This window comes from Gracilinanus agilis, chromosome 3 (assembly GCF_016433145.1).
Source record: "Gracilinanus agilis isolate LMUSP501 chromosome 3, AgileGrace, whole genome shotgun sequence".
NCBI classification, from domain to species: Eukaryota; Metazoa; Chordata; class Mammalia; order Didelphimorphia; family Didelphidae; genus Gracilinanus; species Gracilinanus agilis.
This window is the reverse complement of record NC_058132.1, coordinates 206134123-206159522: the sequence shown is the minus strand read 5'-3', so window position 1 is coordinate 206159522 and position 25400 is coordinate 206134123. Positions and strand designations below refer to the sequence as shown.

The following is a 25400-nucleotide window of genomic DNA, read 5'->3' as shown; positions in this document are numbered from 1 at the left end:
GTAGCAGTGGGGAAGCACACAAATATAAGTAGATTTGGATGTGTATAAAAGAAAAAGGAAGAGAAAAGAGTGGCAGACCTAAAAGCTTTGAATAGATAAAGGAATGAGGGGCCTTGTAGGCAGCACCAGGTTCAAATTTCGATACGATTCTCTGTTGAAATGAATTTGGTGACCATGGCTCAGTTTATAGTTAAAATCAGTATAGCCCCATCTGTATTTGTGGTGTGGTGTGGTATGCTAGGTAGACTGTTCTCATGAGAAGCCCTCCTTTGAGCTATGAAGGAAAGACCAAGGCCTCCTTCTTCCAAAAGACCAAGGCATGAGAAATCATCTTGGGTGTTTGGAACTATATGAGAAGATCCCAGGAAGGGAAGGTGAGATTGGCAAACTCCTAGGGGGTGGGTTGGGGGTAGATTTATATTTCAATAGTATTAAGAGTCAACACATGGTGCAATCACAGTTTGAATCTCTTGAGCCTCTTGCTACTGAAGAAGGCAAGACTTTGGGCTTGTTGACAGGGGAGTCTCCTCTCCTCTTCTTAAAGAAGTTGGTCCATAATCCAAAGGCAAGAGAGAGACTTCCCTCCATGCAACAAGGGAAACGGGGTCAGGTGCAGTGGCAGAGATTCTCTGGTTTCAATGGAGGTAGGTGGGATGATTCCATCGGTACCAAGATCTAGAGGATAGAAAGAAACCAACAGAGGAAGTAAAAACCACATTAGAAATAGATATAAACAGTGATAAATATATGCATATGTGTGTATAGAATATGCATGGGCATATATATCTATATTAAAATGTGCATATATTTATGACTTTACTGAAAATATGTATATTCATACAGGTATATTGATAATGGTATGTTTCAATGTATACATAATGCTATATGTATACACATATATACCCATAAATGTTTATATATATACACTGTGTAGGTATACATATATCCACATGCATATTTATTTTTGTAGTTGGTTCAGTTCAGTTTGTGACCTTATTTGGTGTTTTCTCAGAGTGATTTGCCATTTCCTTCTTCTCTCATTTTACAGATGAGGAAACTGAGGTCAACAGGGTCAAGTGACTTATCCAGGGTCATACTGCTAGTAAGTGTCTGAGGCTGGATTTTAATTCAGGAAAATGAATCTTCCTGACTCCATGCCTGGCACTCTATCCATGGTGCCACCTAGCTGCTCATACATTTTTTAAAACCCTAACTTCTTTCTTAGTATAGTATTGGTTCCAAGGCAGAGAGCAGTGAGGGCTAGGCAGTGGGGATTAAGTGACTTGCCCAGGGTCCCACAGGTAAGAAGTATCTGAGTCCACATTTGAACCCAGAATCTCTCATCTCTAGGCCTGGCTCTCAATCCACTGAGCACCCAGCTGCCCCTGCTCATACATTTTTTTTAAACCCTTAACTTCTGTGTATTGGCTCCTTGGTGGAAGATTGGTAAGGGTGGGCAATGGGGGTCAAGTGACTTGCCCAGAGTCACACAGCTGGGAAGTGTCTGAGGCCGGATTTGAACCTAAGACCTCCTGTCTCTAGGCCTGATTCTCGATCCACTGAGCTACCCAGCTGCCCCCTGCTCATACATTTTTATAGATGCATACATGTATGTGTATATTGTATTTTTTTTATTTTTATTTAATTAATTAATTAGGAATATTTTTCCATGGTTACATGATTCATGCTTTTTTCCTCCCCTCTTCCCTCCCCCCTCCTGGAACTGATGAGCAATTCCACTGGGTTGTACATATATCATTGTTCAACAATGTGCATTGTATTTCTGAGGAAGATGAAACCTATAACTATCATGCAAATAAGTGTATGCTTATAACATAGTATTGTGGAAATAGCATCAGCTTTGGAATTAGAGGAACTGGGTTTAAATCTTGGCACTGCCATTTACAACATGCTTCACTTTGAATAAGCTGATCCCCTTTCTGGACCTCAGTTTCCTCCCCCATAAAACAAAATATTGGATAAGATGATTTCTAAGAGACCCTTTCTGCTCCAGCTGCCATATGATTCATTGGATGGGTGGGCTCTCCTTTTCTCAGGCTTAGCTGGTTGCCTGACTGACCTGTATCAGAATTAGTCCAGAAATCATCTGGACAAATGCAGGTCTTTAAGAGCTCTAGATCTTCAGATTGTCATGTGCCTTTGAATTTGGACAAATGGGGAACTATGTTTCTAAGCTGGTCCTTTGGCTCAAAGGTGCCCATGATTCCTTGATGAAAATCCTCTCTCTTCTAGTGTGTATGCCAAGAGAGGGGAAGTTGAAGTTGAGAAGGACCCAAATGAAGGAGAGGGAGAGTCTGGCACCGTCCTGCTCCAAACTCAGTGTTTTCTTTGTGCCTAAACAGTGGATCCATTTCAGACCAGCTTGGAGGAGAATCCAGGATTTGGCTTGAAGGGAGCAGCACACTTGCAGAGCCCAGCACATGACCTAATCCTTTCTGATGAGAGTGTTTGGAAATTTCCATCCCAGAAGAGAGGAAAATGTTGGTGAATTTGTTGACTCCCGCTAGTAGCCAGGAACACTGACTGCTACTTCCCCTTTAATTCCCACCCTCTACAGGACAAGCTCCAGAGTGACCCTTCATCCTGTCCTCCAGCTACCTCCCTCATCCTTTTTTTCCAACACCCATGATTTGAGCCACTTCTCAAGGCATCCATCCCGGCTTCTTGGCCAGAATGTGGGGCACACCAGAGTCTCTCTCTCCCTCCTTACCCAGAGGAGTTAAAACTGGAGTTCACTGTTGCTTTTGAGTGATTCTGAGATACACTGGGGCTGCTGGCATGGAGTCCTGAGCCCGGAGACGAAGGTCTGCTGTTGTTCCCAGGGGAACAGGATGACGTTACTGTCGAGAGAGACAAAAACAGAGGTGAAATCCTTAGTGTAGATCCCTGGAACCTCTTTCTCCTGCCATCAGCTCCCTTGTTCCTTTGCCTGTCTCTGACCTGATCACAGCCCTCCCTCCCACTCCCCACCTCCAAGCACGTTTATAACAGCACCACCCTGAGCAGCCCTGAGAGTGGGGCTTCTTTGCATCCTAGGACATGGAGAGTGGAAGAGCTGGTTCTGCAAGCCCCACACTTGGCAAAGATAGATGCTCAAGTCAGCCTACTCCAGGAGGCCACACCCAGGGCTGGGCATGGACAGCGAGAGCCCCTTCACTCCCACCAGCCAGAGAGATGAAAAGGGACATTTTGCTAAAGGACTATCAGGTTATGAGGGGAAGGGAAAGAGCAAAGAATCTGCAAGAAGGGGAGACCAGACCATGGAGGACTCCTTTAGGGCCTTTTGGACAAATTTAAGCCAGTCAGCCTTTCCAGTTTTCCCATTCCTATAAAAAGGGAAGGAGGACATGATGGAAAATACATTGGGGGCAGCTGGGTGGCTCAGACGAATTTGAGCCAGACCTAGAGATAGGAAGTTCAAATCTGGCCTCAGACACTTCCTAGCTGTGTGTCCCTGGGCAGTCACTTTACCCCCATTGCCTAGCCCTTACCACTCTTCTGCCTTAGAATCAATATTGATTCTAAGACGGAAGGTAAGGGTTTAAAAAATAAAGAAAAATAAAATACATCGGGCTTACCTATAGTTCCTAATTGTTATTTGCTACTCTGTGACTTGGGACAAATCTCTTCTTCCCTCTAGGCCTACCTAACTTTCCTTGTTTATAAGATAAAAGAGGGTCAGGTAGGTAGCTCAGTGGATTGAGAGCCAAGCCTAGAGATGGGAGGTCTGGGTTCAAATCTGCGCTCAGAACCTTCCTAGCTGTGTGACTCTAGGCAAGTCATTTCACCCCCATTTTACTGCTTTTCTGCCTTGGAACCAATAAACAGTATTGATTCTAAAATGGAAGGTAAGAGTTAAAAAAAAAAAAGATAAAAGAGTTGGACTAGATCATCATTTTAGAGCTCAGATTTAATATAGCCCAATCCCCTCCTTTTACAGATGATGAATCAAGTTCCAGAGCAGTTAGATAAGTTATCTAAGGTTCCACAACTAATGGCTAACAGAGCTAGGATTTGAATACAGGATCTACCTACCAACGCAAAATTCTGTACTTTCTCAAATCTGGCCTCAGATACTTCTTAGCTATGTGACTGATCATGTCACTTAACCCTGATTGCTTAGCCCTTACCATTCTTCTGTCTTAGAATTGATACAAAAGGTAAAGGTCATAAAAATAAATTTTGTTCTCCTTCCACCATCGTACCATCATTGCAATACCACATCAGATGATCTCCAAGGTTCCTTTCAGCTTGGATTCTGTGATTCTCAGTATTCTTCAATATCTTTTTTTAAACTTTTACCTTCCACCTTAGAATTAATACTGTATATTGGTTCTAAGGCGGATGAGTGGTAAGGGGAAGGCAATGGGAGTGAAGTGACTTGCCCAGGGTCACACAGCTAGGAAGTGTCTGAGGCTAGATTTGAACTCATGATCTTTCATCTCTAGGTCTGACTCTCAATCTACAGAGCTATCCCCTACTCAATCTCTTCTGAAACATTCCCATAGAACTTACCTGCTCCAGGCATGGTGCTGTGAACAGGAGTGACAGAGAGGGGACCAAGAGACCCCGTAGTAGAGACCTGAAAAGCAACAGAGCTTTGTTACATTCTAGTTCCTCTTTTCCCTTCCTGGGGGCATCCCTTGGCACTCAACCCCAGACCCAGAGTTAAGATTTCTTCAATGGCCAAGTTATGGTCCCATACACAGTCTGTTATTTCTTTCCCAGAAGGGTCTTCCACACTGAACATATGAGCTCCCAGCCCAGGTGTCTGTCTCTTCCCACAAGCTGGTGCCCTGGAGAAGCCTGGCTAGAAACACACACTGCCCCAGTGTATTGATGAGTGCAATGCCTCTCAGTGCCAAGTCAGGGAGGGAAAGCTGGCTCCCTCAGTCCATTGCAGCTCTTTCCTGGAAATGAGATAAGCCAAAAGAGGCTGAACCAAAGAGAGGACATGAGGACAAAAACAGATTCTGGGAAAAACCCTTGGAAGACTCGAATTCAGATCATTGACCTCTAGGCTGCCCTGAAAACTTCAAAGAAGGGGGCTGCTGGGTGGCTCAGTGGATTGAGAGCCAGGTAGAGACCAAAGATCCCAAGTTCAAATCTGGCCTAAGACACTTCTAAGCTGTGTGACTTTGGGCAAATCATTTAACTCCCATTGTCTAGCCCTTATTGCTGCTCTTTTACCTTGTTGCCAGTATACAGTATTGATTTTAAGGTGGAAGGTAAAGGTTTTAAAAAATAAAGATTAGGGGCAGCTGGGTGTCTCAGTGGATTGAGAGGCAGATCCAGAAATGGGAGGTCTTAGGCTCAAATCTAGCCTCAGACACATTCTAGATGTTTGACCCTGGGCAAGTCACTTAACCCCCACTGCCTAGCCCTTACCACTCTTCTGCTTTAGAACTAATATACAGTATTGATTCTAAGACAGATTCTAAAAAAATAATAAAAATAGGTCTTGATCAATGACATGTAAAACCCAGTAGAATTGCTCATTGGCTATGGGAGGGAAGTGAGAGGAGGGAAGGGAAAGAACATGAATCATGTAACCATGGAAAAATATTCTAAATTAATTAAATAAACTTAAGAATTCAAAAAATAATAAAGACTTCAAAGAATCAGAGATCCATATTCACTGGAGTTGGAAGAGATTTTAGAAATCAGGCAATAAATAGCCCAGTTGAGATTAAAATAAAAAGGGGGCAGCTGGGTAGCTTAGTGTATTGAGAGCTAGGCCTAGAGATGGGAGGTCCTAGGTTCAAATCTGGCCTCAGATACTTCCCAGCTGTGTGACCCTGGGCAAGTCACTTAACCCCCATTGCCTACCCTTACCACTCTTCTGCCTTGGAGCCAATACACAGGATTGACTCCAAGATGGAAGGTAAGGGTTTAAAAAATAAATAAATAAAAATCTTTGGTATCCAAATACACAGCTCCTTAATCACGGACTTGTAGAGTTAAAGAGTGTCTTTAATGTTCTGGTTTTGCCTCCTTTTCAATGCAAGATTTTTTTCTTATGCATAGTGGATAGAGTCCTGAACTTGGAATCAGGAAAATCCGAGTTCATATCCTATTTTGGACCCTACGAGTTGTGTGGCCCTGTCAAAGTCACTTAACTTCTGTCTTCCTCAGCTTCATCTTTTGTGAAATGGGATCTCACGGGCTTGTTATAAGAATAAAATAATAAATGTAAAGCACTCTGCAAACATTGAAGTGCCATATAAATGTTATTATTTTTATTAGAGCCTCTTCTATAAAATGCAGATAATAATGGCATCTGTCCCATAGGGTGTTATGAAAATCCAATGTGATAAGTGCAAGCCAAACCTTAAAGTGACATGCAAATGTTAGCTGTTGAGATGGCTATGCCATCGCTCCTAAGTGGCCATCTAGCTACTCCTTGAACTCTTCTGGTGGCAGGGAGCTTACTACTCCACGAGGCAGCCCCTTTTCCTTGTCAGACATCATTAGTGCCTGCGGTTTCCCTTTATTCTGAGAGGAAACATATACAATATACCTACCCTTCCCTTATTCTTCCTTATAACCTGCCAAGTGGGTTGCTGGTTGCCTTAGATTGTGTATAGTACAGCATTTTGGCTTCAGAATCAGGACATATTGAGTCCAAACTCTGCCTTATACCGTTGCTACCTGTGTGTGCCTTTTTAGCCTCTTTATCTGTAAAATGAAAATAACATAGCAACTACCTCACAGAGTGGCGTAAGGATTAAACAAGATGACATTTATAAAGCGTTTTGTAAACCTTAAAGAGTTTTAATAAATGTTACTTATTTTTATTACATTGTTGTTGTTATGGCTTTTGTGGGATGGATTTTGTAATTTTGTAACAATTTGTAAGTGTTGGTTCCAAGGCAGAAGAGTGGGAAGGGTTAGGCAATGGGGGTTAAGTTACTTGTCCAGGGTCACACAACTGGGAAGTGTCTGAGGCCATATTTGAACCCAGGACCTCCAGTCTCTAGATCTGGCTCCACTGAGCCATCTACCTACCCCTTCTAGGCAATTCTTTAAGACCACAAGTAGCAGGGCAAAGTGGCACAGTGGATAGAGCACCAGGTCTGGAGTCTTAGAGAACCTGGACTCAAATCTGGCCTCAGACACTTCCCAGCTGTGTGAATCTGGGCATGTCACCTAACCCCATTTGCCTATTAAAAAAAAAAAAAAGCTACAGGTAGCAAATAAAGTGGCCATCTGCATTAGCAGAGGGAGTTTCCCGACATGAGTTCCCTATGTAAATCAGAGGACTAGTCCCTATCTCTATTTTGGGATGCATCATGATTGATTCAATTTATTGAACTTTGAAGAAGGAGACATGCTCAGGAACTATATTTTCCCCCTATATTCTAAGATCCACAATTCAAATCTCCTATCCCGGCAGGATACAACATTTACTTGTTTTCTAATTTATTAAACCCAGTTCCAACTATGGTTGTTCTTTTTCTTTTATTATAAGGCTCATCAGTAGGCTGGGAATGCACAGACATGGGAGTGGGGCCAACGTAGGGGAAGAAGCTCTCAGTGGCTCCCCTATAACATCCCAGGAACTTCTACCAGATACTCCCAGACTTGTCATCCCCAGCACCTCGGATTCTATTTATCTCCTTTTGTCAAATCTCAACTCTGCCACTAAATGACTGTGTGACCTTGGACAGATAATGTCCTCTTTCTAGAGCCCAAGTTTCTTCCTCTCTACGTTGAGGATGGTAGATCATCTGGCTCAGACAGTCTGTGATTTCTGCCATTCATCTGTCCCTTTCTACCTCTGTCACAAGAGGAAGCCACTTAGAATAAAGCATCTTATTCCCTGCAAAACAGAAAAATCAGGTCTGGCATGAGGACAAAGGAATTAGCAAAGCAAAACTCTCCTCTGAGAAACCAGGGGAGGTTACCTAAATCATAGGGGAGCTAATGACACTTTTAAATACTGAGATGGGTGGAGGAAGAAATTAGAACTATCTTCTCCCTTTTCTGCTCCTCCCCCCTTCTGGCAGTCAAACCCAGTAATGCCATGTGCTGGGAGAGAACCAAAACTAGAACTGCCCACCATTTGCTCTAAGCAAAGTTTAAGCCTGAGCCCAAGACAGGGACCCTGAGCCGGACCACTTAGAAGCCAGTGACCTCTAAAGCCCAGCCAATGCACAGGTGCTGAAACAGCTGCAAGGCCAAGGAAATAGAACTGAACAGAGACCTCCCACTCTCCTTGCTGAGAACTTGCTCTGCTTCGCAAAGGGTACAAACTTAAAACTTAGGGGAGACTGAAGCAAAACTATCTTACCTCTTCTCTCTCTCTCTCCCCCTCTCTGTCTCCCTTTCCCTCTGTGTTTGTCTCCCTACCTATCTGTGTGTCTCTCTGTATCTCCTCCCCCCTACCCTGTCTCTTTCTCTCTATTCTTCTCTCTTTGTCTCTTCTTCTATCTCTGTCTATATCTATCTATCTATCTATCTGTCTGTCTGTCTCTCCTCTCTATTTGGATACTGGAGTATCATTTGACAGATGAAGAACTGAGGAAAACTGGTTTAAGTGACTTGCCCAGGGTCACACAGCTAGTAAATGTCTGAGGTCAGGTTTGAACTCACAAAGATGAATCTTCTTGACTGCAGGCCCTGTACTCTATCCACTGCACCACTAGCTGCCACACTTCATTCTTATCTCTGCCATTTACCATGCTTAGTATCCTTAAAGGTTTAGTTCCAGAGTCACCTCCTCAAGCAACACTTTTCCTAATCCAACCAATGGTGACAGCTTTCTTTCTCCTCAAATCACCTTTTATTTCTTATCTATGGCAATGTTATATCTCCACAGTAAAAAGCAAGCTCATGTGAGGCAATGACTATCTCTTATGCTTATGTTTGTATCCTCAGCCCCCCGTAGTGGCCCTGTGCCTAGCAAATGCCATGTTTATGGAATGAATGAATTTCCATCAATCCCCAGAAGATGAACAGGGAGAAAAAGAGGAAAACTTAAAGCAGATAGGGAAAGTGGACTTTCATGGTGGAGTCACAAACAATCAGGCACTTCACTAGGTTCTTTGGCTTTTTTCTTAGCTTGCCTTGGAGTCAGAGAAGGTAGGAAGAGCTCCAAAGATGGCAGCTTTATAGATTTCTTCACTGGAGGCTCCTCCTTGTATTTCTGGGTTTTCCACTCCCTGTTGTTTTTCTTGGGAATAGCAGAGTATAGTGGGAAAGCATTGGACCTGGAGTCAGTACTACTGAGCTCACATTTTGGTTCTTACTGCCACTTACTGTGTACGACCTTGAACAAAGCATTTAACTTTTCTATGTCTCAGTTTCTTCATTTGTAAAATGAGGGGTTTGGATTAGATGTCCTCTAGGGTGTCTTTTTGGCTCTAAATCCTGTGATTCTATGGTTTCAGCTTGACTGTTTTCGTTCACTGACACCCTCAAGAGATTTTTGGAGGGGGCAGCTAGATGGCTCAGTGGATTGAGAGCCAGGCCTAGAGACCTGAGGTCCTGGGTTCCAACTGGCCTCAGACACTAGCTGTGAGACCCTGGCCAAGTCACTTAACCCTCATTGCCTAACCCTTCCTACTCTTCTGCCTTGGAATCAATACACAGTTTATTTTTATTTTTTTTTATTGCTAGTTTAGGTACACAGTTTTAAAAAAAGGAATCAAAGACCCTTTCCCCCAAGGTTCTAGTTGCTATCTTCATGTACCCTAGATGGACAAGTGGAAGATTACGGGATTCGGAGTCAGAGGACCTGGCTTTGGTTCTTGGTGATGATATTACCTATACGCCACCGAGTCATATAGCTTTCTGAATTTCAGTTTATTCCTTTATTAAATTATGAGGTTAGACTAATTAAGTCTAATCAGTTAAGTCTCAAAGATGATTGTACCTTCTCATCTCTTTCCCTTGCCCCTTCATCACAGGATCAGAGATCTAGAGCTGGAAGAGACCTTAGATGTCACTGAGCTCAGGCTCTTCACCTTATAGAGGAGGAAACTGAAGCTCATAGCCAGAGTCTTACAACTAGTAAAGTAAGTGTATGAGGTGGGATTTGAACCTAGGCCTTCAAGAGCTGGGCCATAGCCATTATACCATGCCCCTCTCAAAGACAACAGCAACTCTCTCGTTACTCTGAGACATTAATTTTCAGCATTGTTCTTTCCAGCTCTATATAGTAGTGGTAGTTGGGGTGGCACAGAGTAGGAGCACTGAGGTACTATATAGATATCTCTATATAACATATCTTTATAAATCAGATATATGATATATATTATACCTATATCTTGATACCTTTACTTTCTGTCCTAGTAACAACTCTAAGACAGAAAGGCAAGGGTAGCAATTAGAATTAAGTGACTTGCCCAGGGTCGTAGAGCTAGGAAGTGTCTAAGGGCAGATTTGAATCCGGGTCTTTTTGACACCAGACTTGGTGCTCCAACCACTGTACCACCTAGCTGCCTCCCAGCAAGGCACTATATTGTAAGACACCCAGATACCCAGCATTACCATGTGGCTACCATGTTTCCTCTTAAAGGAGGCGATGCTTCTTCAGTGCCTGAATATACAGGAATTCAGGATAAGACCTGGCCCAGAGGGTACCAATTTCCCCCACTCTGTTACCCTGCAAGCATTATTCCCCTCAGGCTTCTGTAGACTGCCAGGCTGGGTGCCTCGTACCAGCCTTGAGTTGTAGATGGGTGACTTCATGGGGGTGGCCATGGGGCAGTTGATTCGCTTTTCTTTCTGACGCCGATTGCAGAACCAGACCCGAACCACCTCCTTCTCCATGGAGAGCTGTTCAGCAATTAAGGAGATCTCCTCAGAGCTGGGCTTGGGGTTCTACAAAGGAAAGGAAGGACAGGAAGGGAGGGTATAAGTGAAGAGACATAGCTGGAGGAGCAGTCATCTTGCACTCAGTCCTGAAGAGGGGAGCCGAAGACTTCCATTGTGGGAAGGGGGGTCAGTAGAGCAATTGGATATTTGACTGGGGGTTTGGGGAGGGAAACTGAATGTATATTATCTGTATTCTTCTAGGTCAGGGGAGGAATGAGCCTCTAAACACCCTTCCTAAGCGGACTGACATTCTGGGGATTTGCCCAGATTGTTGGGTAAAGAGGGACCCACCCTAAATGAGATGTTAACTCACATCTTGAAATCTCTTTTCCAGAGTCAAGCGGATATTAGTCTCGATGCTGGTCCTCTTCTTCCTTTTCCGACCAAAAACCTCACTGAGGGAAGGGTAAGAGCTGGGGGTGTTCACAGTGGAGTCTGAAGGAGAGGATTCTATAGGGAATAAGAAGGAAGCACAAGAAAAGCTCCATGAAGGAGAGAAGAGGTCCGTATAGATCCCAATCCCAACGGTCTTGCCATGTTACTTCTTGGCTCAAAAACCTTCAATGGCTCCCCATTGACTCTAGGATAAAATACAAACTCCCCAAACTGTCATTTAGAGCCTTCCACCATTTCTACCCACTTTTTTTTATCTTAGTTCACACTACTCCCCAACTCTATATTCCAGTCAAACAGAACTTCTAGCTATTCCCTTTTCTTGACACTGCATCTCTCATCTCTATTCTTTCACACAAATGACTGTACTATACTCTGTCCTCCATCTCTCAGAATCCTTCCTTAGTTGTTTGTTATTTTTCAGAGCTCATCTCGGGTATTACTGTCTAAGTTAGCACTCTCTCCCTCAATTTTCTTTAGTTTATTTATTTGGGCACATAATGCTTACCCCACCCCCCATGGGTCCTTGAAGGCAGAGGCTGTCCCATTTTTTTCTTTGTATCTCCATCTTAGCACAATAGAAAGTGCTTAATAAATATTAGTTGAATTAACTTGACTTGACTTAAGGCCAGACGCCACTGAATAGGTCCTGTGTGAACATGTAGCATTATTACTATTACCCAGGGCTGCCCAGCAGGGAGGAAAGGGCATGCCCAGGAAGAGCCTGCCAGATTTAGATTTTTTCCAACTGGGTTGGGCCATGGCTATCCCTGCTTCCTAACAGCAATGGATCTCAGATCTCCTGGTACAGGGATGTTCAAGGAGCAAGAAAAAGTATACGTGTGCAAATGTGCACAGATGCACATACATAAGAACATGTATGTAATAGGTTAAACTAATTCATTTATAAAATTAATTAAATTCAACAAGCCTGGAAGTCTAACTAAAAGCAAAATGCAAACTGACATTTTAGGCTAAGAAATCTAGCATTGGGAGTTATTGTAATTGCTGTTGTTATCATTGTTTTGCAAGATGATAACACTAATATTACCTTCTCTCTCTCCCAAATACCTCCCTGAAACCTCCCCCAGGGATAGTTGGTAAAGTTGACAGACTCGAGTAACCATTTTTATCAGGGTATCGAGGGATGGGTACCACCCTCTTCTGGCCTCTGAAATTCCCATGCATGCCATCCATGCCACCCACCTGCATCATTGAGCCACTTTTCCAGGAGTGGTTTGAGTTTACACATGTTCTTGAAGCTCAGGTTGAGGGCTTCGAATCGGGAGATGGTGGTCTGGCTGAAGTCATTGCCATATAGCTTCCCCATTGCCAGCCCTACATCACCCTGCCCATCGAAACAAAATGGAGAACTATAAGAAAGAACCTCCTTCCTCGTCATCCTCCACATTTCCCACTTCCCTACCAGCTGACCTACTTTCAAAAGCCACCCAGGATCCAGACCTCATCACATATATCACATAAGTTTCTTAACAAGCTTGCCTTCCTTGAGGTCAGGAGATTAGTTAAGCTCTGTTCTTTCCGAGGAGAACTGTCCCCATCTGCTCTGGGACCAATGCCCACATGACATGACACTGCTGCCTGGATCTGTCACCTCTCTACATTGGAAGACAGGCTTTTTCCTTATTAATCCAATTTACTTGTTTTCCTTTTGTCAAATCTTGAGCCAGTGGCTTTTGCTTTGACTGCCCTGCTCCCACTGCAGAGTGGGAGATACATACATATATATATATATGGTAGAAGACACACAGGAAGGAGAGGAGTAAATATGGCTTCTTCACATGGCAAAAGGGATGAGGGAGGCAAAAAAGTCTTTCACCATTTTAAATGGACCAAAGGCATAATCAATGGCAGTCGTGTGGCCAGCTCCATAGCCAACCATCCCCACTACAATACCTTCCAGGGGAGAAGTAACCCTTCCAAATCTTCGGTTTCCCTATAAAGGGTCATTGCATTCTAAATTTCAAAGTGTACATGGGAATGAGCTCAAGGTGAACCTGATGTTGTTTCTATATATCAGAAAGCATTTTTCTTCCCTAGGAACTTGACTAAGTTCCTGCTTTACCTTGTATTAATTAGTCTTATTCAGCTTCCCTACCAATAAGGCCAGTTGTTTTTTTCCTTCCCTTTTTCAATTATTTTCTCCTCTTTCTCCCCCAATCCCAACCTGAGTGAAGCCGAGCTTGATGCGCCTCTGCTTGAAGGTCTTGGCAAACTTTTCTAATTCCTCCAGGTCACTGGGTTCATCTGGCCCTCCAGAGTTGGGCAAATGTTTGGAGACCTGAATATGTTGTGACACATCCAGATGGGAATCTAAAGATGATCCTGGTAGCCCAGGGCGACCAACTGCCTGTTGAATAAAAAAATATGAATCCAAACCCACAAATACTACAAATCCCAGGAGGCGTTCTGTCTGATACTTCTAAACAAACAAGGTCTGAAGGCATATGTTGGCCTACTTGCATTTCAGGTACACAGGGGTGATGTGGCCATGGGATGTAGAACTTGCAGAGAGCCCTTAGTCCTCTTCATTTTACAGATCAGGAAAGTGAGGCACGGGAAGCTAAGTGATTTGCCCATAATCTCATGAATAGTAATTAGCAGAGCTGAAATCCAAACCTAGGTCCTCTGACTCTAAATTCAATATTCTTCCCATTATACCATGCTGTTTCACCTCGAATGCAGCTTAGACCTCAATTTCAATGAGTAAACATTTACTAAGCACCTACTATGTGCCAGGTACTATGTTAAATGCTGGGGTTACAAAAAGAGGAAAAAGGCTGGTCCCTGCTCTCTTACAGTCTAATGGGAGAGACAACAATTTTCAAAGTAAGGAGAAAAGTAATGTGGACTTCTTCTTGTTTTTTTATATAAACCCTTACCTTCCATCTTGGAGTCAATCCTATGTATTGGCTCCAAGGTAGAAGAGTAGTAAGGCCTAGGCAATGGGAGTCAAGTGACTTGCCCAGGGTTGCACAGCTGGGAAGTGTCTGAGGCCGGGTTTGAACCCAGGACCTCCCATCTCTAGGCCTGGCTCTCAATCCACTGAGCCACCCAGCTGCCCCTGGAATGTGGACTTCTACAAATGTTATCACAGAAAGAACACTGGGCTCACAAACCTCAACCCTACAACCACCAATCCAGAAAGTAATAATAATAAAAATGAGCATTTATGTAATGCCTTTTAAGAGCTTTTTCTTTGTCAATGTGTTTTTTTAATATTATGTGTTAAATAAAAATCTTTTAAAGGTTTACAAAGCTCTTTAAATTTTTATTTCATTTGTTCTTCACAATAACCCTGAGAAGTAAATGCTATTTATTATTATCTCCATTTTACAGATGAGGAAGATGAGACAGGCCATGGTTAAGTGACTTGTCCAGAGCTACACAGCTAATGAACACCAGAGGCAGGATTTAAGCACAGGTCTTGCTGATTCCAGATCCAGCACTCTATCTACTTCATCGCCTTGCCACTTAATAATAGCTAGCATTTATAATGGGCTTTAAAGTTTGCAAAATGCCTTACAAATGTTATCTCATTTGATCCTCATGACAATACTGGGAGGTAAGTGCTCTTATTACCCCCATTTTACAGATGAGGACACAGGCAAACAGAGGTTAAGTAATTTGCCCAGAGTTGCACAGCTAGTAAGTATCTGAGGTCACATTTGAACTCGGGTTTTGTTTTATCTGTTTCTTCAGGGCAGACTGAAGCTGTCCACTAAGTATTAATTAATGATGATAGAGGAAGGTAAGACAGCTAGAGAGGGATTATTAGGTTTAATATTCAATTATCCTAATAGAAATTCCAGGCTTCAGTGCAGACATTTTCAAACCATAATGACTAGTCTTTTTATTTTCCAAACCACCATCATCCTTTCTAGGTAGAGTTGATTTTATTGGTAACAGATGATAATATTTGTCTTTCTACCCAGTTTGTGCCATCATCCCTTGAGCATACTCAACTTTGCAAAGTGTTCTTTATTCTCCAAATGACTCAAAAACCCCACTGGCTCAGGGTTCTAGAGTGGGAATCTATTTCGACCAAGCCCTTTCCCTGCTCCTTTCTTTAATTTTCTCCTTCTTGGCCAGTCCCTCTTAGTTTTGAACTGATTCAGATTCATTGGAAGAGGATTATACTCTGGGTAGCTAGGTGGCCCAGTGGATAAAAAGCCAGGCTTAGAGATAGGAGATTCTGGGTTCAAATCTGACCTTGGACACTTTCTAGTTATGTGACCCTGGGCAAGTCACTTGAGCCCAGTTGCCTATCCCTTATCTCTCTTCTGCATTGGAATCAATACTTAGTATTGATTCTAAGACAAAGAGTAAGGGTTTTTTTGAAAAGGGCTTTAAAAAAGAAAAGAGGACTAGCCTCTTGACATCGACACAAGTTATGACCCTTTAGAAGAGGCTTTGTGACACTTGATTTGGAATCAGACAGCCTGGTTTTGACTCCTGGCTCTGCTTTTTTAGAATCTGCATTGGCTAAGTAATTTTCCTTCTCTGGGACTCAAGTTTCCAAACATAAAATGAGGGAGTTGAACTAGGTGACCTCTAAGAACTTTTCCAACTTTTGGAAGCTGACTGAAGATGTCCCATAAGTACTAATTGATGCTGATGACAGAAGAAAGTAAGACAGTCTAAGAGGTATCATTAGGTCTAACACTCAATTATCCTAATAGAAGTGCCAGGCTTCAGTATCTCCAAACATGGGACTCTTAAATCCCATTATTTCTTCAATAGAAGTTCTTTAGTAAGAAATGGATTGATATCGGTCTGAGCTGATTTGGATAAATGCCTGCTTGGAAAATAGGAGATGCACATGATGGCTTGTCAAAGCCATCATAAGTATTATTTAGTGATTTGTTGGGATCAGCTAAGATCCCTTCTAATTCTAGCATTTTCTGATTCTAGGATTCTACTCAAGGTGAAAAGAAAAGGAGGTGATAGGTGGTGAGAACCCAGGTGTCCCCACTTTTATTTAACCACCAGGTGTCGCTCTCCTCTTGAAGACTCAGTCAATGGGAGGACTTCATGGAATTCATCAGTCTTACTAAACTCTCACCTGATTCCTGAGCCTAAAGTCAGGAAGAGGGATCTTATTTTCCATGTATTTGAGAATCCCAGGGAACGGACACCGTTCTCTGTCTCTTAGGTTATCCCTACCTGTTTTACCCATCCATCCCAGACTCCTCTACCAAGGTCTACTGGAATGAACACTGGATTCAGAATCAGAAGACTTCCTTTTTAATTCTAGTTCTGTTAGTACCTATGGGACCCTGAGCAAATCACTTTGGGCTTTAGTTCAGAACTTATAAAAGGAAAGGGTTGGACTGAATGATTTCTAAAGTTCCAGCTCTACTTCCCATGATCCTTGGTTCCTGTGTAGCATGATTGGAGAATCAGACAATCTCTTTGCTAGCCTTTAAGGGGTTCAAGAACTTAAATGTGACTCTGATCCATCCCTCCTCCCTGTGGTCTCTAGGCTTCTCAGCTCACCGTGGCATGTAGCATCCTGGACTCTTCCTTCGGTTCAAAAAGAAATATGGAAAGCTGAGCTGGTGGTCACCAAATAGATCCCAACTTTGGGAGCCTGAGAAATTGATACCTAGTCAGTAAAGGCATGATGCCAGTTCAGGATGTTCTTCCCAGGGGAACGGTGTCACAATGAACCAAGCATTGAATGGAGTCAGGATGATCTGAGTTTGAGTCTAGCCAACTTATTAGTTGTGTGAACCTGGGACAAATCATTTAACCAGTGTTTGCCTTAGTTTCCTCCTCTGTAAAAATAGGAATAATAAAAGCAGCTACCTCCCAAGATTATTGAGGAATAAATGAGAGAATATTTGGAAAGTGCTTTACAGATCTGAAAGTACCTATGCTAACTTTACCTGAGAAGATATGTGACTTAGTGGGAAGAATGCCAACCTGGAAGTAAAGTGTCTGGGTTCTGGTCTAGATATTCTGTTGCTATTAGGTAAGTCATTTCCTCACCGATGTAGCTCTGGTTTTCCTATCTAAGACAGCAGGATCACAGAATTGAAAGGAACCTTAGAAATCTTAGACCAACTCCTTCATTTTACAAAGTTTGTTGAACAGAGAATGTCTCTTGTTACTTTCTGTGCCCATGAGGTGGGTGCCAGGGTAAGGGAAGAAATGAGCACAATTCAGCTTCTTGGAGGGAATATGGAGAATATTGATTACCTGAGATGCCAGGCCAGGTCCAGTCTGTGGGAGGAGGAAGCTGCTTTGTTGCTGAGGAAATGGGAGAAGATTTGACTGTAGACCTAAGGGAAAAGAGAAAGGGAGAAACACTGGGAGGTTAGGAGGGAGAAAGAAGAGAGGAAGACGAGGAGAGAGAGGGCTTGAAATATGTACTTTGAGAGTGCTAAACTCTGTCCTATCAGGCCGCTTAGTGTACTTCACATTCCCAGAGAGCTTGCCCCGAGTGTTACCAGGCATTGATTGCCACATGCAGCAGGTGGTGAATCAATGAATCAGATGGCAGGACAAATAGGGATGGGAACAGCAGTCCCCAAACCAGTCCTTCTGCTAGGCAGGGAGAGGTGTGCAGAAGGGGAGGGAGGGCCAAGCTGATAACTCTGAGAGGTATAAACAAGATGGGAATCAGATAACACTGACTGTACCAGGAGAAACCCAAGAGGGGAGGAGACCTGAGGGCCCAGTCCTAGGGCTTTCTTCTGAGAATTCAAACGGGAATGTACAGGAAAACACAACTGGACTAGCTAAGACACTGGTTGTGCCACAGGAAGTCTCCAGGCCTATACCTAATTGGTCCCTTATATCACATCCAGAATGATAAAAGACCCCTCAGATGCCTCTTTTTTCCCCTCTAGTGAGACTATGGAGGAGCCATTCTGGCAATAGGGCTTTGGGATCCAGTCTGTCCTAGGGAGTTGAGGCAAAGGTCTATGACCTACTTCAGGAGTAGGTCATTGAAGCCAAAATGTATCCCTGTCGATTATCATAGGATCTATTCAGAATTGGAAGAGAATTTTGCAGTTATAATAGTCCAACTTCTTTATTTGCCATGGAAGCTGAGACTCAAGGAGGTTAATCAGGCATTAAAAGACTACTTAATAGGTGCCAAGGAAGAGGCAACATGGATTAGTGGATAAGGAATTGGCTTTGGGGCCAGGAAGACCTCAGTCTTGACTAGCAGGTACTTGCTATGGTAGCATGAAGATGACATACCAGAGAAGTACCAAAGATGGTGACATGAAGCCTGCAAAACTCCCAGAGTCGGGCTTAATGATTGACATGTAATTGGGAAATATTTTTTAAAAATAAATAAAAATGTGACAAATTGGGTCTAATGTTAATATGTGGTTTTTTAAAGTTACTGTGACTTGGAAAGAATCTTATGAATGTTTTTTTATTTGAGTTTGACACCATTTGGTCTAGGCCAGTGATGGGCAAACTTTTTAAAGAGGGGGCCAAAGGAAAGGAAATGCTCATCTGTCAGTCTGTTTCTAAGGCAACTCTTTCAGAGTTTCATTGTATTGTATCCTACTCCTTGTATTTTTCAGATTAGGAATAATGTCGCTGGGCTGGATGGAACATTTCAGGGAGGCACATTTGGCCCTCAGGCCATAATTTGCCCATCACTGGTCTAGGCGATTCTTTAAAAAGATAAATTATAGTGAAGAAATGGACCTGCCAAGGAAACTTCCTCACATGAGTGGTCCTTATACCAGTGAACTGACAGTGTGGGTCCCTACCCCTTATCTCGGTGCTTTTCTGAGGAAAGCACTGGTTAGATGGTTTGGGTGATCCCAGTTCCCCTACAGAGGATGGTAACAGTGGTTGACCTTGCTTTCTACACTAAGTGGAAAATCCATTGATGATGGCATTGATATTCATCTCTGAAAAAAAAAATCGTAAAAAAAAAAAAAGTGGAGATCACCAGAAACAAGCCCTGGACTAGGAGTCAGGAAGTCCAGCTGGGTTCCAGTCTTGGACTTGATGCTAACCCATAGGGGTGCCTTCTCCAGGCCTGTTTCCCCCAATTCTCAGAAAGGAAAAGAGCTAGCTGTCCCTGATTGTCTCACAGTGACATGGTAAGGACTAGCTAAATAAACCCATGATCAGGACATGGTCATTATTCTCAGAAGCCTTGGAACCTGAGTCTAGGTAGTCTCCTCTTAAGAAAGTGCTGGGGACCAAAAGGAAGGCTGACCAGATGCTTTTCCCCTTTGATTCTGGTTTCCCACACGGTCTCCAGAGATTTTCAGAAAGTGAAGGTGAAGGCAGAGATGGGGGGCAAGGGAGTATTCAGAATATATTTATATAGTGATGCTTTGCCTATACTTTCTGGCCACCCAGTGTGGGAGGAAAGGGTGTGGGTGGGTGGAGGAGAGAGGGAGGGATCCAGGAAGGCTGGACACAATGCTCCGGAACATTCTGCCAAACCACCCAGGACAGTCAAGTGTGGCTGCTTACTCCACCCACTCCAGACCTCCCAACAGCCCTCTGTGCTGCCCCTGGGTGGCACCATTGCTCTGCCCAAGCACAACTAGAGTCATTTCCCCACCACCCTGGGGCAGTCAAACTTGGAATAGCTTTTCCACTATAGCCAAACAACAGTCAAGATAAATTTCTGAGGAACTGGGATTTCCTGGTGTTGCTGTGGCTGATTTGCTCATGGAGAGGCTTTTCTTTTCCCCTTTGCCCCTAGGGCTGGGGCCTAGAGAAGAGAGAGATTGAAACTGATCTGGCAAGAGATAGGGTATGGGGGCAGAACAGTATGACCAGAATGAGGAATTCTAGGGCCCCTTTTCTTGGGAACAGGCTGTGTTCCCCGTTGAAGGGCCAGCTGCTAAGAAGTGGGCACTGAACAAATATTTGTCCCTGGTTTGATAAAATGCAATTTGGGTTCAGAAAGAGAACCCCAGGGCTTCTTACCTTGTTGCCCAGACTGAGACTGAGACAGCAGGAACTGCGACACAGACTGCAAGTGACTGGGAACCAGTACAAGTTGCTGGAGAGGATGGAGAGAAGCCATGTCCTATACACGGGGAGACATAGTTTAAGAATGTATGAGGCAGGGTCAATTGGTCCATCCACCTATATCTAATCCCTAGCATAACCATTGTCTATTTTCTCTTCCTAGCCCTTAATCACACAGATCCCTGTGAAACCTCTTGTACTGTTCCCCTCTGCTATGTGCCTTGTCATTTACGGTTTTTACAAGTGTTAGGTTATCTACCTAAGCTCCATTATGTTCTTTGAGGACCCTGGCAGGTCAGAAGCACTCCCAAACATCTGTACTGATTTAACTTGGCTCTAGTAATCAGGTCTTGGAAGGAGTAGTTAAATGAGATTCAACCCAGTCATGAAAAGTGATTTGGAGATGTTAACTTCGGCTGGATCAAGGGTTCTTAACCTGTAATCTGTGAATTCATTTAGAAAAAAACAACATTCTTTTCATTGTATTTCAATAGAACTGGCCTCCTTTGTAATCTTTTATACTTTATTTTAGGCATTTAAAAATATTATTCTGACAATGAATCAGTAGATTTCATTAAACTCTCTGACACAAAAGAAAAAAAAAAGAAGAAAAAGACTTAAAATCCAGAGCTACATGGATGGAGGAACCCTGTCAAATTGTTTAAGAGTAGCATGGTGTAATAGAAAACATCCTGAACCTGAAGTCAAAAGACCTGAGTCCAATTTTTGGCTCTTCATTTGTGTGATACTGATCAAGGGGATTTATTTGGGTCTGATCTGTCAAAAGAGTTTATTGGTCTAGGTCAGTGATGGGCAAACTTTTTAAAGAGGGGGCCAAAGGAAAGGAAATGCTTATCTGTCAGTCTGTTTCTAAGGCAACTCTTTCCAAGTTTCATTGTATTGTATCTTACTCATTGTATTCGTCAAATTAGGAATCATGTCAGTGAGGCCTGATAGAACATTTCAGCCCCCCCCCCCCATCTGGCCCGAGGGCCGTAGTTTGCCCATCACTGGTCTAGGTGATCTCTAAAGTATCTCTTCTAGTTCTAAATTTGTAATCTCTTTAAGAAGGACCCAGTAATGAGTTATTGGCCTAGAACAGACATAAATCAGATCAGCTCTTCTCTCTACAGTCTCCTTTTCAACTAGCCATAGGATATTTGGGAAACTTGGTGAATCAAGCCTTCTCTGGTGCCATATTTCCTTAGAGAATATATCAGGGTGTTATGCCTATAGTCAAGTGTTAAATAAATATTTATTGAACAAATGAAAGGCCTCTAAGAAAAGGAGACTCCTGCCTCCTCAAGCTGCCAATTCCAACAGTACACCTCATCTTTGTCTTCTTGTCTTCCCCAACAAACTTTTGGTCCTTGAGAGTTAATTAATTCCTACATGTGCCATAATTTATACTTCAAACCATAACAGGAAAGAAGCCACTGGGGGACTGTTAGAATGTGCAGAAGTAACCTTGATGGGCGTTGATGACAGGTCCTCTTATGGACAAGGGCATTTCTGAAATGGCCTTCTATTTAGCATCTTTGGCTCTCAGCTTTCCAAGAGAAGAGTACTTTCTCCCCAACAATCTTAGCCAAGCTGATTCTTGGAAAAATCTCCTTCCCTCTCAGTTTTCTAATCACTTCCTAACAGTTACTGCTTGGGACTTAAGATAAAAAATGGGTTGACTTCAGAGGGAGTAGGTCACTGGGTGCTGGGCTCTGAGTTCAAGTCCCCTCTAGGGAATGCCACTTTCCCATTGAGAAGATCCAGGTTTCCTGAAACTGGCTAATAGTTACCCCAGGCATCTGGTTTCCTGACATCATGGCAGGTCCTTGAGACAAGTGGCACGGCCTGTGTGATAGTTGTGGCTGCAAGGAATCGCTGAGGTCTTCAGTTTTGATCTACAAGAAGCAGCAGGAGAAGAGTTTAAAGCAAGACTTTTCCAAAGGGAGAAGTCTGGAGTAGGACAAGAAAGGGGGAAGGAAGAGAGAGGGAGAGAAGAAAATTAGCAGGCTTTGTAAATAACTACTTGCTTCATACTCTGAAAAAAGTGTGATGAGCACTTGGAACTTGGCAAATTGCCTTGCTTTGACTTTCTTTCCTACCTCATGCAGGCAGGGAGGTCCGGTGGTCTGAGTGTTGGGCTTGGAGTGGATAGAGTGCTAGATGTAAAGAAAACTTACATTCACATCCCTCTGATGCTGGCTATGTGAATATGTTGTCCCTCCTATGGAAAGTAAGCTCCTTGAGGGCAGGGCTATTTCATTTTTTCCCTTTGGATATCTAGCACAGTTCCTAAAATGTAATAATGCTTGTTGTTGCATTTGTCTTTATTTTTTAAGATTGGGCCTCCCTATCTTGGGGACAACTAAGTAGTTCAGTGGAAAGATTCCTGGGCCTAGAGTCAGGAAGACCTGAGTTCAAATTTGGCCTCAGATACTTTCTAGCCGTGTGTCTCTGGGAAAGTCACTTAATCCTTGTTTGCTTCAATTTCCTCATCTGTAAAATGAGCTGGAGAAGGAAATGGCAAACATTCCAGTATCTTTGCCAAAAAAACAAAACAAAAGGGGATTCAACTGAAAATGACTAAGCAACAAAATGTAAAGCCACATATAAATCATTATCCTTACCTATGTGGGCCTCCCTCAGGCTAGGCAATCAAATAGTAAAGGGGGACTAAACACTGTGAGTACTTGTCTAAGGCAAAGGAACAAGGCTTATACTCTACCCCTAGCTCCTTCCCATCTTCCCCTACCAAACCCTGCCCAAGGATTCCCTTTTAAATTGTCAGGTTATTGTAAATGAAGGGCTCCTGTTCTGGTCCATTTCTCAGTCCCTTCCCCACTTCCTTCTCAAACTCACCCAGCCACAGCATGTAGCCCTCCCTCTCCAACGTTACCTTCCATCTACTCTGAAAACAGACTCTGAGCACATCTTAGCATATAGTTATTTATTTACGCGTCAACTCCCTCATTAGAATATAAGCTCCTGGAAGACAAGGATTGCCTTATTTCTTTCTTGTATTTCTGAGGTTTTCCAAGGTGCTTGGTATTATTTAAAACTCAGTGAATTCTGGTTAATTCATTGATTGTGCAGGGAAGACTAGATGACTTGTGAATTTCCTTCCAACTCTGATATTCTGCAGTGCCATGATGCTATTATTTCCATTGCTGCTTGCCCTTCACATGAGAAGCTGCCACCACACCCCAATAAGTTTGGTGGCAAACTCTCCCATCCCATCCCGCCACCCCCTCATCCCCCTCCACCCCACTGCAGGCATCAACGTGTTTACTGACTTAAAGACAATTGCTGCAGCAGGGGCCCAAAGGGTCTTTTTTGTTTCTCAAACCCACCTCCCATCTCCACCCTGTAGTTAACAAGACAGATTGGCCCCAAGAATTTTCAATTTTTAAGCCCTACAGAGTCAATCTCCTCAGCCTACCAGAATGCGTTGGCCATGCTGCTCCTTTAATGGCTGTCCACAGAATCAGCTTGTGAAGGCCGGCTTTAGAGGACCAGCCTTCTTCCAGTTTGCTATGTGGGCCTCTAGCACTCTGGGCTAGACCTGGGGACCCAATGTATCCTGAAAGTGACTTTCAAGTCTACATCGGGAAATAGGGTGTTAGTACTCCTCTGCCTCTCCCAGTAATTATTTTGTGTTTACTCATCTTTGTTCATGTTGCTTCTCCCCAAAAGGCTGTAAGATCTTTGCAGGCAGGGACCATTTCAATTTGTTTTCATATCTCCAGTGCCTGGCACAAAGTAGATGCTTAAAAAAATGTGTATTGAAAGAATAAGTGAATGAGGACCTTCGGGGGAAAAAGTGCCTTGGCACACTTCTAAGTTTAATCTACTTTATTAACATCTTCTCTACCACTTCCTTAAGTCTAGACAAAAATCAACAAAACAGTAAATCAAACTTGATTTGCAGCATTTGCCGTGTGAAAATTCACACTGAAAATGTCATAATTTTCAGAAAGCCTAGCCTAGCACACCATCTCCCATCACACACACGTGTTCTTTTCCAGCCTTTTACTCTTTACTTCCTCTCTTTCCTCCTTTCCCCTCTGCCCGAACAACCCCTGCCCCCAACATACTCTGTCATTCAGTGACAATGGCCTCTTGCTGTTTCTTACACAGGACACTATATCACCTGTTTCCTGGCATTTTCACCAACTCTCCTGGTGTTCTCACACTCCTCGTCTCTGCTTCCTGGCTTCACTGGTTTCCCTCAAGTTTCAGCTAAGACCTGTCTTCTACAAAAAGCCCTTCCTGATCTCTCTTAATGTTAATACCTTCCTTTTGTTGACGATCTCCAATTTTTTCTGCATATTGCTATTTTGTTCAGTTTTTTTGTATGTTGTCTCTGTGGTTAGCTCCTTGAGAAACTATCTTTCCTTTGTATCCCTAACATTTAAAAAAGTTCTGGCCCACTTAATAAATGTTTACTGGCTGCTTGATTGACAAATTTGGTCATTATTTCTTAGGTACTTTCTGTGTGCTGAGCACTCTGCTAGATGTTGGGGGAGCTACATCATTTAGATGAAGTCAAATGAGATATGGTCACTTTCCCTCCCTCCTCTAGTATAGTTTATACTAAATATCCATGAGAAGTTCCTATGTAAATAAGACTGCACTAGGGCCAACGAAGACAAAACACACTTTAGCCGGAGAGACAGGAGGACCTATCAAGTGACTTTGGTGTCAGAGAAGTAAATTACTGAGGTCCAATTTTCCCATGGCATGACATAATAAAACTGGATTGGGAATTAGGACAACTGGGGTCTAGTTCCTCTCCTCTCCCCTCCTTTCCTCTCCTTGACAAGACACTCTTGAGTTCTTGAATAAGGGTTGAGAAGAGAGAAGAAAGGATGAACACTTTCCAGAGGAGAAAAGGAAGACCTCAGGAACTGTTGTAAGGCAATTACTTCTAGGTGTTGACCCACTAAAAGAATCTCTGAGACTCTTATCCTAGTTGCGCCTTCACCTTTTCCACCCCCGCCTTGGATGGCACCATCATCCCATCAGGTATGAGTAACTTCTAGGTGTCTTATTGTTGCCCCAAGAATTTTTAGATTTCCACATGCCAGCTTCTAAGAATATATTTGGCAGCTGGTTTAAAGAGAGAGAGAGAGAGAGAGAGAGAGAGAGAGAGAGAGAGAGAGCTGTCTCTTATA

At 43.1% G+C, this 25400-nt stretch overlaps 1 protein-coding gene across 1 annotated transcript in view; it reads right to left on the bottom strand.

Moving 5' to 3' along the window:
* Nucleotides 1-225: 225 nt before the first annotated feature.
* POU2F3 (POU class 2 homeobox 3) overlaps nt 226-25400 on the bottom strand; it is a 30775-nt gene continuing 5600 nt past the window's right edge. Inside the window, exons 2-11 of the mRNA XM_044669037.1 lie at nt 22020-22124; nt 20182-20284; nt 17461-17543; nt 13424-13606; nt 12442-12583; nt 11156-11292; nt 10687-10848; nt 4537-4603; nt 2732-2861; nt 226-675 (exon numbers count right to left, since the gene is read on the bottom strand). Coding sequence (XP_044524972.1) covers nt 636-675; nt 2732-2861; nt 4537-4603; nt 10687-10848; nt 11156-11292; nt 12442-12583; nt 13424-13606; nt 17461-17543; nt 20182-20284; nt 22020-22124 — 1152 coding nt within the window. The 3' untranslated portion in view covers nt 226-635. The remainder of the gene's footprint in view (nt 676-2731; nt 2862-4536; nt 4604-10686; nt 10849-11155; nt 11293-12441; nt 12584-13423; nt 13607-17460; nt 17544-20181; nt 20285-22019; nt 22125-25400) is intronic.